Source organism: Bufo bufo, chromosome 11 (genome assembly GCF_905171765.1).
Source record: "Bufo bufo chromosome 11, aBufBuf1.1, whole genome shotgun sequence".
Classification (NCBI taxonomy): Eukaryota; Metazoa; Chordata; class Amphibia; order Anura; family Bufonidae; genus Bufo; species Bufo bufo.
In genome coordinates, this window is record NC_053399.1 from 62966983 (window position 1) to 62983917 (window position 16935).

The 16935-nt window shown below is 50.6% G+C and overlaps 1 protein-coding gene across 4 annotated transcripts in view; it reads left to right on the forward strand.

The window, feature by feature from the left end:
• Positions 1-1355: 1355 nt before the first annotated feature.
• Positions 1356-16935, forward strand: part of G2E3 (G2/M-phase specific E3 ubiquitin protein ligase) — a 64657-nt gene continuing 49077 nt past the window's right edge. For 2 of the 4 annotated variants that reach the window (XR_005774722.1, XM_040411179.1), the window contains exons 1-4: positions 1356-1437; positions 7092-7152; positions 13227-13324; positions 13928-14029. Coding sequence is in view for 3 of the 4 variants with exons in the window: in XM_040411179.1 (XP_040267113.1) it covers positions 7116-7152; positions 13227-13324; positions 13928-14029 (237 nt within the window). In the remaining variant the exon portion in view is untranslated. Of the gene's footprint in view, positions 1523-4674; positions 4699-7091; positions 7153-13226; positions 13325-13927; positions 14030-16935 lie in introns of those variants that run through there. The other 2 variants (XM_040411180.1, XM_040411181.1) reach the window with 2 other exon arrangements.

Sequence of the window (16935 nt, forward strand, 5' to 3'; positions counted from 1 at the left end):
CCAGATTCCCCACCTTAGTGCCAAATCCCCCCATAGTGCCAAATCCCCCCCATAGTGCCAGATCCCCCCCCATAGTGCCAGCCCCCCTATAGTGCCAGCCCCCCCATAGTGCCAGCTCCTCCCCCATAGTGCCAGCCCCCTTATAGTGACAGCCCCCCATAGTGTCAGCACCCCATAGTGCCAGCTCCCCCTATAGTGCCAGCCCCCCCATAGTGCCAGCTCCCCCATAGTTCCAGCCCCCCCTATAGTGCCAGCTCCCCCTATAGTGCCCCCCCATAGTGCTAGCTCCCCCAAAGTGCCAGATCCCCCCCCCATAGTGCCAGATCCCCCCCATAGTGCCAGCCCCCCTTATAGTGCCAGATCCCCCCCAATAGTGCCATCCCCCTGCAAAGAAGAAAAAAACAACAACACTAATACTTACCTCCATCAGCAGCGATGCAGCCTCTTCTGGCCTGTGTCCCTGCTGTGTGCTGGCTCAGGCGTCGCAATGATAATGACGTCATTGCTCTGCCTGAGCCGGCCTCTGATAGGCTGCAGGCATTAGTGCCTGCGGCCTATCAGAAGAACAGGGGAGGGACACGCCTCTCCCTCCCCTGCCCCACAGCACACAGCACGGCCGCAATGACATCCAGGGCCGCGCCGCCTGTGGTGATGATCGGCGGTGCGGCCCTGAAGAATAAAAAAAAAAAAAAAAAAAATATTTTTTTTTTTTTAAGACGGTCGGCCCAGTGGCCGTTTATTTCGGGCGGCCTGGGGGGCAATTGCCTCCCTGCCCCCCGGCCCAGCCCGCCCCTGTTACAAAGTCGCCTAGACTGTGATGAATGGAGCGCAGCAGGCTGGTGGAGAAGTACAGCGGCCAGAGGCAGGCGACAGTCTGAGGCAGGGCTGGTCTCCACACGGATCTGCACAGTCCAGGAGGCCGCATTCTCGTGTTACAGCGCCATCTACTGTCCGTGTGGCCTCAGTTCTGTCTAGTGTCTACAGGCTGCGCTAATTGCCCACAAATAAAGCCGTACTTGGAACGGACGCATGCGCAGTAGTGCGGCGCTTAAATAAACAAATAACGCCCCTAAGCATTTCCCAAATGGCTGAACAACTTCCTCTAAATTTCGGCCGGTCATTATGGACAGGATTGAATTCAGCACTCGGTCACTAAGTAGAAAGCATACAGACATACTAGAATAACCTTTTCTCACCACAACCCTGCTTCCCACTGCCTGTCCTTTACACGTCACCCCCACCATACAATGAGCCGGTCCAGCGAGAGCGAGGCGTGAAACGCAGGCTCCGCCCCCTACACCTGCCCCCGGGAGAGAGGGGTTTCCGGGAGGGAGCCGGATGTTAGGGTTTGAATTTTTTGAGGCAGTTTTGAATTTGAAGATAGAAGAAAGAGAAAGCGGAGGGGATCGGGCTTGTGGTCCTGGAGAGCGGCGCCCGGTACGTACGACGGCTGGCCGTGCATTCAGCAGGTCACCGCGCTCTGTAGTGTCAGCCAGGCCGTTTATATACGTACAGATGTGACGTAAGCCCTCCATGGACTCTGCTTTATTATGTATTGGTGATTTTCCTGTTTGTAATGCCTTCCCTGAGGGAGAGGTTCAGTGGTAGTCAACCGCCCGTGGCTCACCAGCTGCCGAGCAACTACAACTCTAGTCATGCTGGGAGTTGTAGTGGCCCAGTAGCGGAGATGCCACATACTGAACCTTCTTTATACTGTGTTTTTGGTCCATATTTTCTTTGCATACTTTTGGGTTTTGGCAAAGTAGGAAAACTTTTCCTGAATGGCCACGAAAACAGCTGTGCCAGCAGATCAAATACTTAAAGGGGCTGTCCACTCAGGACTGATGGACATACGAGGGGTCCACTCTCCGGATCCCCTTCATTAGCTGTTGTACAGATAGACTCTTGACCATAGATTTTATTCAGTGCAGGGATCAGGTGTGTAACTACAACTCCCAGCATGGACATTTGTTCTGCTGTTCTCAGAGCTCATAACAGCTGGAGTGCTCGAGGTTGCTGACCGGTGACTTGTAGGTGCTGGCTGATTGTCTAGGGCTCCCGTAGCTGTCGAGGTTGCTGACCGGTGACTTGTAGGTGCTGGCTGATTGTCTAGGGCTCCCGTAGCTGTTGAGGTTGCTGACCGGTGCCTTGTAGGTGCTGGCTGATTGTCTAGGGCTCCCGTAGCTGTCGAGGTTGCTGACCGGTGACTTGTAGGTGCTGGCTGATTGTCTAGGGCTCACGTAGCTGTCGAGGTTGCTGACCGGTGACTTGTAGGTGCTGGCTGATTGTCTAGGGCTCACGTAGCTGTCGAGGTTGCTGACCGGTGCCTTGTAGGTGATGGCTGATTGTCTAGGGCTCCCGTAGCTGCTGCAGTCCCTGAGCAAGGATTTCATAGACCGCTACTGTGCCGAGTGTACTTGAGTCATAAGGATCAGTGTCCTTGTGAGAGTTATAACTAACTGTAAGGTTTAAAAAAAAGCCTGTTATCCTGCAAGTTAATCCAGAAGAAGGCAAAACACCCCTGTGAGGTAGAAGCCAATTTCCCCACTTAGGGTACTTTCACACTTGCGGCAGAGCGTTCCGTCTGCATGCAAACGGACAGCATTTGTAGACTGATCCGGATGCGGATCTGTCTTACAAATGCATTGCAAGAACAGATCCGTCTCTCCGGGTGTCATCCGGAGAGACGGATCCGTTTATATATATATTTTTTTTTACATTTTTAGGACGGCACTAATACACTTCAATTAGGGCTGCACGATAAATCGAAAAAATAATCGAATCGCGATAATCGGCAAATGCGATATGGCGATTTGGCCGACCCGAAAATGCCGCGATTATATATGAAGGGGCCCCGCGCACATAACTGGCTTTGTGTGTAAAGTATTTTACTAGTGTGTGAAACAATCCCTCTCCTATTGATAACAGGTCCAGCCTCTGTACTCACTGTCACTATGAATGCACTGCAGCGACGAGCGGGAGCGAGCGGGTCGGCCGGCGCGTGACTGACGTCACTTATTAACGCTCCTGCTTCCTGAAGTGGGAGGAGCGTTACTAAGTGACGTCAGTCACGCGCCGGCCGGCCAGCTCGCTGTAGTGTATTCATCGTGACAGTGAGTACAGAGGCTGGACTGTTATCAATAGGAGAGGGATTGTTTCACACACTAGTAAAATACTTTACACACAAAGCCAGTTATGTGCGCAGTTTAGGACACATGAGGGGGACACATAGGGCCATGAGGGGGACCAGCATAAGATGCTATATGTCTTATGCTGGCCCCCCTCATGGCCCTATGTGTCATAGCACACATCCCCCATAACGGCGTCCTCCACAGACCCCCCCCCATAACGGCGTCCTCCACAGATCCCCCCCCCATAACGGCGTCCTCCACAGATCCCCCCCCCATAACGGCGTCCTCCACAGATCCCCCCCCCATAACGGCGTCCTCCACAGATCCCCCCCCATAACGGCGTCCTCCACAGATCCCCCCCCCATAACGGCGTCCTCCACAGATCCCCCCCCCATAACGGCGTCCTCCACAGATCCCCCCCCATAACGGCGTCCTCCACAGATCCCCCCCCCCATAACGGCGTCCTCCACAGATCCCCCCCCATAACGGCGTCCTCCACAGATCCCCCCCCCCCCCATAACGGCGTCCTCCACAGATCCCCCCCCATAACGGCGTCCTCCACAGATCCCCCCCCCATAACGGCGTCCTCCACAGATCTCCCCCCATAACGGCGTCCTCCACAGATCCCCCCCCATAACGGCGTCCTCCACAGATCCCCCCCCATAACGGCGTCCTCCACAGATCCCCCCCCATAACGGCGTCCTCCACAGATCCCCCCCCATAACGGCGTCCTCCACAGATCCCCCCCCATAACGGCGTCCTCCACAGATCCCCCCCCATAACGGCGTCCTCCACAGATCCCCCCCCATAACGGCGTCCTCCACAGATCCCCCCCCATAACGGCGTCCTCCACAGATCCCCCATAACTATGTCATACCCAGCCACGTCAGCGGCTCATATGGGAAAATCCAAGCAAATAGACCTCTAGCACAATTCCCTTAAAATATTGCATCGCATATCGTTATCGCAATTTTTAGGGCCCTAATCGCAATCGCACAAAATTCCCATATCGTGCAGCCCTAATTTCAATGTAAATTAATGCCGGACCCGGCATTCCGGCAACTGATCCGGAATTTTGGACAGAGAGAATACTGCAGCATGCTGCGGTATTTCCTCCGTCCAGAACGCCGTTCAGTGACTGAACTGAAGACATCCTGAACAGATTTCTCTCCATTCAGAATGCATTAGCACAAAACTGATCAGTTCTTTTCCGGTATTGAGCCCCTAGGACGAAACTCAATGCCGGAAAAGAAAAATGCTAGTGTGAAAGTAAGGGGAAAACAATTCCCTCCCAATGCCAATCAGGCAATCAGATAACTCCCTGGATCACCGACCCATCTATAGCCTGTAATATTACACTCCAGAAATACTGTATTTTTTGTTTTACAAGTCACGCTTTTTTTTCCCAGCCAAAAGTGGGGGGGGAATAGCAGTGCATCTTAGAAAGCCAATTCTAATGAGTAGGACCGGGGAGTGGTGAGCGCAGCGCTGGTATTACTCATTGCTCCCTGGTCTACACTGTGCTGACTCCCGATCTCCCGAGTGGCCACTGTGCCGAGCAGTAGAGGTACATTGTTTAATTAATTTTCTTGTCAAATCGGAATTTGGATGAAGTTGGCAGTCTGCTTTGGACGTCTGGTTGGAAAATCACCCTGCTGCTTCATTCATTTCCATGGGAACGCCGGAGATTGCCGAATACTTGGTTATCTCCGGCATCTCTGTAGAATGGAAGCGGCAGTGTTATTTTCTGACCTGCCATTCCATCCATTTCATGGGGCTCTATGGGGTACCCAGCATTTTGCTAAGGGGATCTGTCATTAGTTTATGTTGCCCTTAGTTAGGACACCATAAAACTGCTGACAGATTTCCCTATAATGAGTTTATCCTCACAACCTTCTCTGGCAGAGAATTCCATGGTCTCTATGTTCGTCTAGAAACCTTCTATCCTTCTAGACCAATGTTTCTCAACCTTTTTGCCCCAAGTACCCTTAAGTGTCAAGAAGGGGGCAATCAGTGCAACATGGTGTCCCCCAAAAATGTCTGTCAAGCTGATGTTCTTCCATATGCTCTAAAGTCCCACCAGTAGTAGCAATTCTCTCCCAGAATGTGACACAGTATTAGAGAAGGCCACCATAATGCACCATAGTACCCCCTATTATTGCCCACAGTAATATGCTCCACGAAATTGGCAAAGGGGGAAACGCAGCTGTTTTTCAGTCTGCAAACCGCAGATCCGCAAAATAAGGATGTGTCCGCATTTTTTTTGCAGACCCATTGACTTGATATTTTATCTTTTTGCAGGGTGGGCATACGGATGCATTTATGCAGATTTTATGTGCAGATTTCGCATGTGCTACTTGCAGATTTTGATGCCCCAGATTTCACCCTTTCCATTGCAAAGGAAGAAATCTGCACAAACAATTGACATGCTGCAGATTTCAAAATCCTCAATGAGCGGGATCAAATATAACTTAACCCTCAGATGCTGCAGTCAGTAGCTTCCTCTGTTCTCCAATCGGACTCACTGCGGCGAAATTATGGGAATCCATTCAGTTGCTATTGCAGCCTGTGCAGGGGCTTAGGCTACTTTCACATCTGCGGCATTGCGATTTGGCTGCTAGTTCGTGCAGTGGTTTCTGTCCGGCCACTTCTAGGCATTTTAATGGGGCCGGAGGGCATTCCGATCGCATCTGGCAGTGCCGGATCCACAGAATTCCAGCAGGCTGTTCTGTCAGAATAGCTGCCGCAGATGTGAAACTAGCCTTAACCAAAAGCCTGTAAAAATACCATCAACTACAATAGTATTCAATTACATTGAACAAAAAAAGTAAATTGTTAAAAAAGTTTAAAGAGGACCTTTCATCGGAAAATAGTGTGTTAAATTCTTATAGGACCTTCTGGGGCTCCTCTCACTGATGTCCGGAGACTTTTTATTTTTTTTCAAATGGACCCCCTGTTCGGCCGCTACACTCTCCGTTAGTTTCGTCGCCTCATATGCAAATGAGGCGACTAAGTTATAGTAGGCGTTGTTCTCTAAGTTCTGGTGGGCGCGGTTATGCTCTCCCTGGCAGCGAGCGCATCCAATCGCAGCGCCCCGCTCTTAGACAGGGATAAGGAGCTCAAGTTCTCACGAGATTCACGAGAACTTGAGCTTCTAGACATCCGGACCGAGCGCCATCTTGGAGTCCCCAGCGCAGAGCATCGTGCTGGGAACTCCAAGATGGCGCTCGGTCCGGATGTCTAGAATCTCAAGTTCTCGCGAGAACTTGAGCTCCTTATCCCTGGCTAAGAGCGGGGCGCTGCGATTAAATGCGCTCGCTGCCAGGGAGCTGCCAACAACGCCTACTATAACTTTTTCCAAATTTTTCCAAATTTGATATATAAAATAAGCAATAAAAAAATAAACATGTTGGGTATTGCCACATCAGATGTCAGAACTATTAAAATGTAAAAATATCACGTGTGGTGAATGCTCTAATGGGGAAAAAAACTTTTTTTTTTGGTCACTGCTCCACCCATACACAAAAATAAATAATAAAAGTGCCCCAAAATGGTACCAATAAAAACTACTCATACTACAAACAACAAAAATCACCCTCGCACAGGAACGTAAAAAAGTTCTAGGTGAGGGCAAAGAAATCTTTTAAAAAAAAATATATTTTTTTTTAAATAGTAAAAACAGCAGCATAAGGATGTCATGTCCATAACAACAAAACCTAAGACAATGTCAGAATTGCAGTAAGGGAAGCGTTAATCACTGTATAAATGAGTTCAGTAACTTCTGCTATAACTGAGCCCGGCCCGAGATGTGCTGTCCGAGCTAACGCTAGGTGTACATTGGGGTTGCAGAATGTGTCCAAAAAATAGCGCAGCTCCTCACTTTGTGATGCCCGTGGAGCAGCGGTCCACAGCGCCTGATGTGACTGTGCACGCACTAATGTACATTGTATTTATTTGCAGGGATCTAAACGTGAAGGTGTCAGCATGAGTGACTCCAGCCCTGCGGCCGCAATGAGCTTGCGTGAGTAGGAGTGCTTTATTAGATGTGACATTTTCAAATACATATATTTTTTTTTTATTATTATTTATTTTTTTTTTTTTTTTATTTACATCCTGGATCACTAATTTTATTTCTCGTACTTTTTTCCATTGGGGGACACAGACCATGGGTATAGCTTAGAGATATTAGTAGGAGGGACACTATGCAAATACAAAAGAGCTCCTCCTCCTCCTCAGGCTATACCCCCCGACTCCACCAGGAGAAGCTCAGTCTTTGTTTAGTGTCTGGTGAAGGAGGTTGACACTTTCATTCGTCTCCCTTTTGTTATTTTTCTTCCAGCTGGGGACGCAAGTCGGCATTGCGCCTTCCTGGTCCCCCATGTAGTGCCCGCCGCCGTCTGTGGGACGTTGCCAGGCTGCCTCCATTATCCCCCCAAGAAGGCAAGTGGATCCGGGCTCGACCTGTCAACTCCGGCATCCCACCAGCTCCTGGGTCACCTGCTGCCACCCTCCTCCAGAGCACTGCACTCCTGAGCAAGGAGTCAGATGTCTGAAGAGGTGCATCCCTGCTGGTCCTGGAGTCGAGGGAGAAGATCTGCAGGAGCAGATAAGTATGAAGCTGCAAGGCAACCATGTCCTCTGTGTCTCCCCCCTCCCTCCCTACCTCTCTGCTCTGAGACCTATGGGCCTCCTGGGTGAATGGGGATCTAGGTGGCATTGTTGTTCTGTCTGGGGCGCAAGGGTCATGGAGGCACTTAACTGGGCAGGCGTCTCTGGATGTCCCTGCTCCTTCTCTGCCGGCATATCATGTCTTTGAGCACTGCCCCCTCCAATCTCCGCTTCTCTGGGCTTGCCATCCCCCTTGCTGGGGACGCCTTACTTTAGTTTTTTCCACGCTGAGCGGCGCCGGGGGCCATTTTCTTTCCCTTCTTTACACAGTGAGCTCTTTTCCCGCTCCTATGATGCGATCGGGGGCGGAGCCTAATCGCGGCCGGGGGCGGAGCTCCTTCCTGCTGCTGCTGAGAAGCTTCTCACACTGAACGGCTGCTCCCCCGCTCCTCTCTGGATGCCTGAGCGGTAGGATTTTTTCTCTCTGTACTGATTCCAGTCACTTTTGTGAAGAGACCATCATGCCTAAGACTAAGTCCGGTAAGACCTCTTCTCAGACCCCAATGGGGTCCTGTTGGAGTGTCTGCTCCCACTTTCGGTCACTGGTGCCTGTGCCTCCTGCCCTGCCTCTGGACAGAATCACCTTTCTCCCCCTTCTCTTGCCCAGTCCACCCCCACCCCCCCTCCGGTCACTGCGGAGCCTGCGGCCCCCGCTTGTGCATCTGCCATGTCCAGCGCGGCCGCTGATTTGGCCCTGTTCGCCAAGGCAGCCATGTCTTTCATAGAACGTATGTCGTTTCCAATCCTGCAGCGCCAACCACTCAATCCCCTCACAGTGGTTCCTGCAGAGGACGCCTGACTACTAAGAGGCAGCGTGAGCGACAGCATCCCTCCTCGGATGACTCCGCTTCTTCCCCTCGGCTAGAAGCTTGCTCAGACTCCTCTCCCCCCCCCCCCCCCCCCCCCCCCCCCCTTAGGGAGCGCAGGTCTGAAAGGGAATTGTCCGGCTCGGACGAGGTCACGGAGCGGGACCTTCCGCCAAAGCTCTCCACCATGGTGGCTGATCTAGTAGCGGCTGTCCGTGACACCTTTAATCTCCAAGGGGATTCTCCTCCTTCCACTAGGAGGGAGTTCGCCCTTTTTCCTCCCAAAAAAACGCAGGCTGCTGTCTTTCCGGTCCATGAGGAATTTTCCGCTGTCATAGCCAGGGCATGGACCCGTCCTAATCAGAAGTTTTCCGCCACAAAACGCATGGATACTCTCTATCCTTTCCCGGCGGACAGCGTGGAGAAGTGGTCTTCTCCCCCTAGGGTGGACCCCCCGGTAGCCAGGTTGGCCAAAAACACGGCCCTCCCTGTCCTGGACGGCTCCTCTCTGCAGGACGCTGTGGACAAGCGCCTAGATTCTCTGGCAAAATCCATATTCTCACTGGCGGGCACGTCCCTGCGACCTGCCTTTGCCTCGGCATGGGTGGCCAGAGCTCTCTCAATGTGGCTTCAGCGCCATCACCAGGACCTGGCGGACCAAGGTGCGTCGGCGGACACGCTGGATTTGATTCTCCAGATGTCTCAGGCCTCCAAATTCCTCTGTGAGGCTTCCATGGACATTGGTCCCTTTTTTGCCCGCGTTTCGGCCCTCTCGGTCATTCAACGCAGGGAGGTCTGGTTGAAGGTATGGGATGCTGACGCTTCCTCCAAGCGTTCCCTTGCGTACCTCCCCTTTGAGGGTTCCAGACTTTTTGGGGCTCAACGGGATGAGTTCATCTCTGCCGCTACTAGGGGCAAAAGCACTCACCTTCCCCAGGCTAAGGCTAAGCACCCTTTCGGGCGAGGACTTCCGGTTCTCGGTACCAGTCCTTTCGCCGCTTCTCTGCGAACAAGTCGTCGCCTGCTTCCTCTGCAGGAGGGTCACAGGACTCCCGCAAGCAGCCATCTTTCAAACCCCAGCCTACCTGGCGCCCGAGGACACAGTCGACCCGCCCTTCCGCTCCCAAGCAATCTTCTGCATGAAGTGGCGCCCCCACCCCTCATGGTGGGGGGCCGTCTGCTTTCGTATCAGCAGATTTGGACTCATGTTCAGGACGCATGGGCTCTAGAGATTGTAACGTCTGGTTACAAGATAGAGTTTGCGTCCAGACCACCGGAACGCTTTTTCCCCTCCGCTCCGTTATGGTTTCTTTTCTTCCAGGGGAGTTCCTCGCGTCCGTGGACATCCATGACGCTTATCTGCATGTTCCGATCGCAGAATCTCACCAACGATTCCTGCGCTTCGCCATTGGGGCTCGTCACTATCAGTTTGTCGCCCTTCCTTTCGGGTTGGCAACCGCCTCTCGGGTCTTTACCAAGATCCTGGCACCGATCATGGCGCTTCTTCGTACCAGGGGCATTCCTTTGCTGCCCTATCTGGACGATATCCTGATAAAAGCCCCCTCGCTTCCGCAGGCCGAGGACAGCGTCCGGATCACTGTTCAGACTCTGGAACAGTTCGGCTGCATAATCAATTTTCCAAAGTCCTCTCTGCTCCCATCCCAGAAGCTCCCCTTCCTGGGAATGGTTTTTGGACACCTTGTCCGCCAGAGTGTTCCTGCCACCCTCCAAGTCCTCCCAGATCCAGGGGGCAGTGTCAAATCTACTGCGATCCCAGTTCCTCTCCATACGGGAATGCATGCGGGTCCTGGGTCTTATGGTGGCCTCTTTCGAAACCGTTCCATATGCCCAGTTTCACACTCGCTTGTTACAACAGGAGATCCTTTCCCTCTGGAACAAAAACCTCTCGGGGTCTAGACGATCGCATCCGCTTGTCTCAGCGGGTTCGGGCAGCTCTGGGTTTTCGGGTTCGGGTGGCTATCCCCATTGAACCTGAGGTCGGGGAGATCCTTTTCTCCTGGACGGTCGTCACCACCGATGCCGGCCTCCTGGGTTGGGGCGGCGTTCTCCAGTCTCGCACGGTTCAAGGGATTTGGTCGGCGGCAGAGTCTCGATTTCCAATCAACATTCTGGAACTGAGGGTGATTTTCTGCTCTCTCTCTCTCTCTCTCCCATTGGACCCCTCTCCTTGCGGGCCTCCCAGTGAGGATTCAATCGGACAATGCCACGGCCATGGCCTACATCAACCATCAGGGTGGGACCCGCAGCCGGATGGTGATGCAGGAGGTGACGAGAATTCTGACGTGGGCGGAGACGCACGTTCCAGTGTTGTCAGCAGTTTACATTCCAGGAGTGGACAACGGGACAGCGGACTTTCTAAGCCGCAACAAGGTGGATCCAGGCGAGTGGTCTCTGCATCCAGAAGTGTTCGAAGAAATCTGCCACAGATGGGGCCGTCCGGATGTGGACTTAGTGGCGTCCAGGTTCAACAACAAGCTCCCAGTGTTCCTGGCTCGCGCCCGAGATCCGAAGGCGTACGGATGGACGTGCTGGTGTCTCCGTGGCAGGACTTCTGCCTCCCCTATTTTTTCCTCTCCTACCAAAGGTTCTACGCAAGATCGAGGCGGAAGTGATCCCGACCGTTCTCATCGCCCCAGGGTGGCCTCGCCGCGCGTGGTTTTCGGACGTGGCTCGGATGCTGGCGGACGCCCCATGGCCTCTACCCGACAGACAGGACCTACTGTCTCAGGGCCCGCTCTTCCACCAGAATTTACGGTCTCTTCGTTTAACGGCGTGGCTGTTGAAACCGCCATCCTGAAGAAGAGGGGGTTCTCGGATTCAGTGATTAGGACCACGATCAGAGCGAGGAAGTCTTCTTCCTCCCGGATTTACTATCGTACATGGAAGGCCTTCCTGTCCTTTTGTGAGAGTTCGGGGTTCCCTCCCCTTCGCTTTTCCATCCCGATGGTACTGTCTTTTCTTCAGTCTGGGCTTGAGCAGGGACCGTCGCTTAGTTCCCTGTAAGGTCAGGTTTTGGCGCTGGCCGTCTTTTTTTGCAGAGGTCCCTTGCTCTTATGGGTCCTGTGAAGACCTTTCTTCAGGGGGTGGCACATTCGGTTTCCCCGTATGTTCCCTCTTTGTCTCCTTGGGATCTCAATTTGGTCCTGCGCGCTCTGCAGTCGGCCCCCTTCGAGCCTTTGAGGGAGGTCTCTCTGACTGTTCTCACCTGGAAAGTGGTCTTCCTTGTGGCCATAACTTCTAATACAGCTACATAGCGTAGTGATTAAAGTTCTGGGCTATTATGCAGAAGCTGTGAGTTCAAATCCCATCACAAGCTTTTAAATCAGACTGGTGTCGGAGCTGGCCGCTTTTTCCTGTCAGGAGCCTTTTCTGGTTTTTCACCAGGATAAGGTTGTGCTCCGTCCGGTCCCCTCCTTTTTGCCCAAGGTGGTCTCTCCCTTCCACCTTAATGAGGATCTTGTCCTGCCTTCCTTTTGCCCTTCTCCGGCTAACCCAAGGAACTGCATTCCCTGGATGTCGTACGGGCCCTGAAGGTGTATCTCGCGGCTACTGCTTCCGTCCGCCGTTCATGACGCTCTGGATCTGCTCGGCTATTTCCGCGGGTTATCGCGCTTGTGGTAGAGTTCCCCCGGCTAGGATTACCACTCACTCCACTAGGGCGGTGGGGGGCTTCCTGGGCAAGACGCAATCGTGCCTCTGCGTCTCAGCTGTGTAAGGCGGCCACCTGGTCGTCCTTACATACTTTTACGAAGTTTATCAGTTGCATCACTGGCTTCGGCTGATGCGGTCTTTGGCCGCAGGGTTTTGCAGGCTGTGGTTCCTGTTTGACCGTTGGACGTTCCTCCTGGCGGTGCTGAGATTTTTTCCCACCCCATGGACTGCTTTAGGACGTCCCATGGTCTGTGTCCCCCAATGGAAAAAAGTACGAGAAAAGGAGATTTTTGTGAAACTCACCTGTAAAATCTTTTTCTCGTCTTTTCCATTGGGGGACACAGCTCCCACCCATTCTGCCTGTTGCAGTAGGGGTTTTCAGTTCAGTTTCTGTTTATGGTTGGACCTTATGGCTTGGTCCAATGGTTTCCATAATTTTTTCTTGCTCCTTCTCCTACTGCTTGTGCAACGCCTGAGTTCCTCCTGGTGGAGTCGGGGGGGTATAGCCTGAGGAGGAGGAGCTCTTTCATTTGCATAGTGTCCCTCCTACTAATATCTCTAAGCTATACCCATGGTCTGTGTCCCCCAATGGAAAAGACGAGAAAAAGATTTTACAGGTGAGTTTCACAAAAATCTCCTTTTTCTGTGGTGTCGTTGATGTGGCATCTGGCAGGCATGTTACAGATAGCACACTGAGGAGAATGCTAAGAGCTGGGTCCTACGGCTTTTCACCTGTACATCGCATTCTTCTCCACAAAGTGCCAGGGGACGGGAAGGAAACTTGCAGCACTATATGATAGAAATGTTTCTTAGTGATAACCACCCAGTTGTAGAACTTTCAGTCAAGTCTCTTATCTTTCATCTTTGGCTTGAAATGGTATTCTATTGTAATCTATTGTAGTATTTTCGTGTTTACACTGTAAAACCAAACTTGTCTGATTTTTCACAGCTTGCATGCTATGTGGACGCAATGAGGACTGCACTGAGAAATATGGGGAGAAGAAAACCTACAAAGAACACAACATGACTTTGCATTATTATTGTCTGGTAAGTAGGAGAACTTGGTTGCTGTAAGGAATAAAATAAGGGGTGACTATTTCTTCTGTATATTTCAGTTATTTCTATCTACACATATTGCAGCTTGACTCTGGGAGTACATGCCACTCACCGAGAACCACACGTTATCTGTATGGCCCTTGTTCTAATTAAGGGATGCCTTACTGTTTAGCTGTGGTGTCCACAAAGGCGGAGAGCTAGCCATTACTGAATCCATTGTAGTCCATACTTGCTCATGCGTGTCCGTCAGGTTACGCCCTTGTTTTTAGCCTAAAGGTCCCTTTACACTCAATTGATTGTCGGTAAGGAAGCGTTCCTTGGCAATTACCTGCTCGTCAGTGCAGGAAACTTACATTTACATAACATTTCACTTGTTGATCGAGTAATCGGCCCCATTATACAGGCAGATAATCACTAACAGGGCCTTCATTTTACAGATAAACTGGTGTCATAGGACCCCTTTCGTTAATGTCTGTGGTTGGAATGTTTCATGAGGCATGAAAGCAATAGGGCGTATGCTTAACATGTCCTGCAAATAACTAGTATTGCTCTGATCAAATGATGAGAACTTACTGTGAGCAATTTTTATCCTAGCTGCTCTCCAGTGGCATCTGGCAAAGAGGCAACGAAGATGAGGGCATATATGGATTCCTGGTCAGTGACATTAAGAAAGAATTCAACAGAGCCAGGAAATTGGTAAGTGCATTTCATATATATATATATATATATATATATATATATATATATATATATATATATATTTTTGTATATATTTTAAAAAGTAATTAAAACCGCTAAAATGCCTCCCCATAAGCCTGGGCCCCTTACAGAGGTTGTACTTCCCTGGCTCCCCGGCACCCGCACCGCTTCTGATACCCACTGCATCTATTTGGGGGGGAAGGGAGGCTGCGACAGGAGGCTTGTTCCCATCACGGCCTGCTGTTTGCTGCCCCCGGTACTCTCCCTTGCCCTGTGCTTTTTCAGCAGATCCGGTGACATAACGGGTCTCACCATAGGAATGCTAGGTGGAGGCATATGAACATTGTAGTGAATGGAGCAGTGCTGAAGTGATATGTGCTGTCCATTAGAATGTTGATGGTGCAGTGTAGGGTGACAGGTATACAGAACAGCTGATCTGCGCCAATCAGCCAACAATGAGCTTAGGATAGTCCATCACTTAAAAAAGGATGGACAACCCCTTTAAAGAGGACCTTTCACCAGAATAAAACATCTAAACTAACTATACAGACATGTAGAGCGGCGCCCAGGGATCTCCCTGCACTTACTGTTATCCCCGGGCGCCGCTCCGTTCTCTGGTTATAGCCTCCGGTATCTTCATAGTTAGGCTCCACCCAGGGGAACGGTCTCCTTCTCCTATGCTGTAGCGCTGGCCAATCGCAGCGCTCAGCTCATAGCCTGAGAGTTTTTTTTTCTCTCTCAGGCTATGAGCTGAGCGCTGCGATTGGCCAGCGCTACAGCATAGGAGAAAGAGATGCCGTCAGGTTCCTCTGGGTGGAGCCTAACTATGAAGATACCGGAGGCTATACCGGGCGAACGGAGCGGCGCCCAGGTATAATAGTAAGTGCAGGGAGATCCCTGGGCGTCGCTCTACATGTCTGTATAGTTAGTTTAGATGTTTTATTCTGGTGAAAGGTCCTCTTTAAACACTGATTGCTTTTTCACTGTGTATTGTTATTAACCCGTAGGATACCAGGGTCACAAATACCAGTGCTGTACAGCTACGGCGCTCTGATCTGGCGGGCGCAGGACCCGATGGCTTGGACAGCAGCCCGATGCCATCCTTAGGCATTGTGGCTGCCATCTGTGTGAGCCTGCGAGATCCAGCCCCCTTGATCTCACAGGAAGCAGGCTGAAGTGTATTACAGTATTACAATAAGTATTGTAATGCATTGTAAAGGGGATCAGACCCCCAAAAGTTGAAGTCCCAAAGTGGGACAAAAATATTGGATTACACTTACCAGTAATCGTTTTTCTTTGAGCCTATGACAGCACCCCTGGAGAGACCGCCTCCTCCTCTGGACAGGAACCAGAACAGGGATCCTCCCCTCTACCTCCAGTCCTTTCTCAAGAATTAAGAAACAGAACATCTCAAATAATATCATACTCTAATCTATGTATATGTAAAAAAAAAAAATCTTTTTTTTTGGGGGGGGAGGGGAAATTAACATGGTGCTGTCATAGGCTCAAAGAAAAACGATTACCGGTAAGTGTAATCCAATATTTCTCTTTCACCTATGACAGCACTCCTGGAGAATAGGCAAGAATCCTATCTAGTGTGGGACCACAGCCTGCAGCACCTTACGGCCAAAGGAAAGACCTTCATTAGAAGGTAGCTGTAGTCTATAGTGCCTAAAAAAGTATGAGAACTCCAGGTAGCTGCCCTACAAATCTGCTCAATTGAAGCTGAAGCTCTCTGCCCATGATGTGGAGACTGATCTTGTAGCGTGAGCCCCAAACCCTGAGGGCGGAACTACTCCCTTAGAAGAGTAAGCTAAGGAAATGTGTATATATAGGGTTCGGACCGCGCGTGTCATAAACAGACGGTATACAAACAGTTTTTTTTCCCTTTTTCTCCTTCTCCTTTTAGAAAAAAAACTGAGGGCTGCAAATGTCCTATTTGTGGATATCCTGCAACTGAAAAAACTAAAATAGTGTAAATCCGTACGGTTGTTTTGCCCTGCAGTGCACAGGTTGTACTTACACGGCACTCCACCAACAAAAAGCGTGTATGCGATATCCTCCACGGCTGGTTAGGTTTTTTGCGGCGAAGATCCACGTTCATACACGGCCAAACAGGGTTCAACCACGGACTTGGTTCCAGTACACACCAGATGAGTCTGCTAATATTCCCAATTTCTTTTCCTAAAAGTTTAAACATGCACTTTAAAATTCGCATTAAAAATCCCAGCGTCTTAGTCTTTGCCCGACCTAGGTTTCGTTCCTTAAGCTTCGTCAGGGGCACACTTCATCTCTCCCTCCCCCTTCTTTTTATTTGGTAGGCTAGAGTTAATCAAGCACCTGATGTGCTACTCCAGACACCTTCTCTTTTTTTCCTTCACTTTAACCCTATACTTGTATCTCCTAGTTCTCAAGGGAAAAAACGCAGATATTTAGGTCCCAATTCACATGGGGATAAATGTTCTACCAATTTATTAGTCTAATTTAGGACTGCTTGCAGGTCAAAATCTACATTCAGACCCCCTGGTTGTAGCGTGCGTAGTTTGTATATCCACCTACTTTCTTTTTTATTAATTTTCTCTAGAAAACTTCCTCCCCTCCAGTGGTTTTGTACTAATTCAACCCCCATGAACTTTAATCCCTCTGGGTTTTTTTGGTGACATTTTTTATAATGAGCCGAAACACCATGACTTTCAAGTCCCTTTTTGATATTTGTTATATGCTCCTGCACTCGGACTTTGAGGGGTCTAATGGTCCGTCCTACATACTGGAGGCCACAGGGGCACTCCAGTACATATACGACCCCTTTGCTGTGGCATGTCATCTCTCCCACTACTTCCAATTGTTTGCCTTTTGCAGTACTATTTATTACAGTACTATTTTGTGATCTTTCTGTTCTTTTT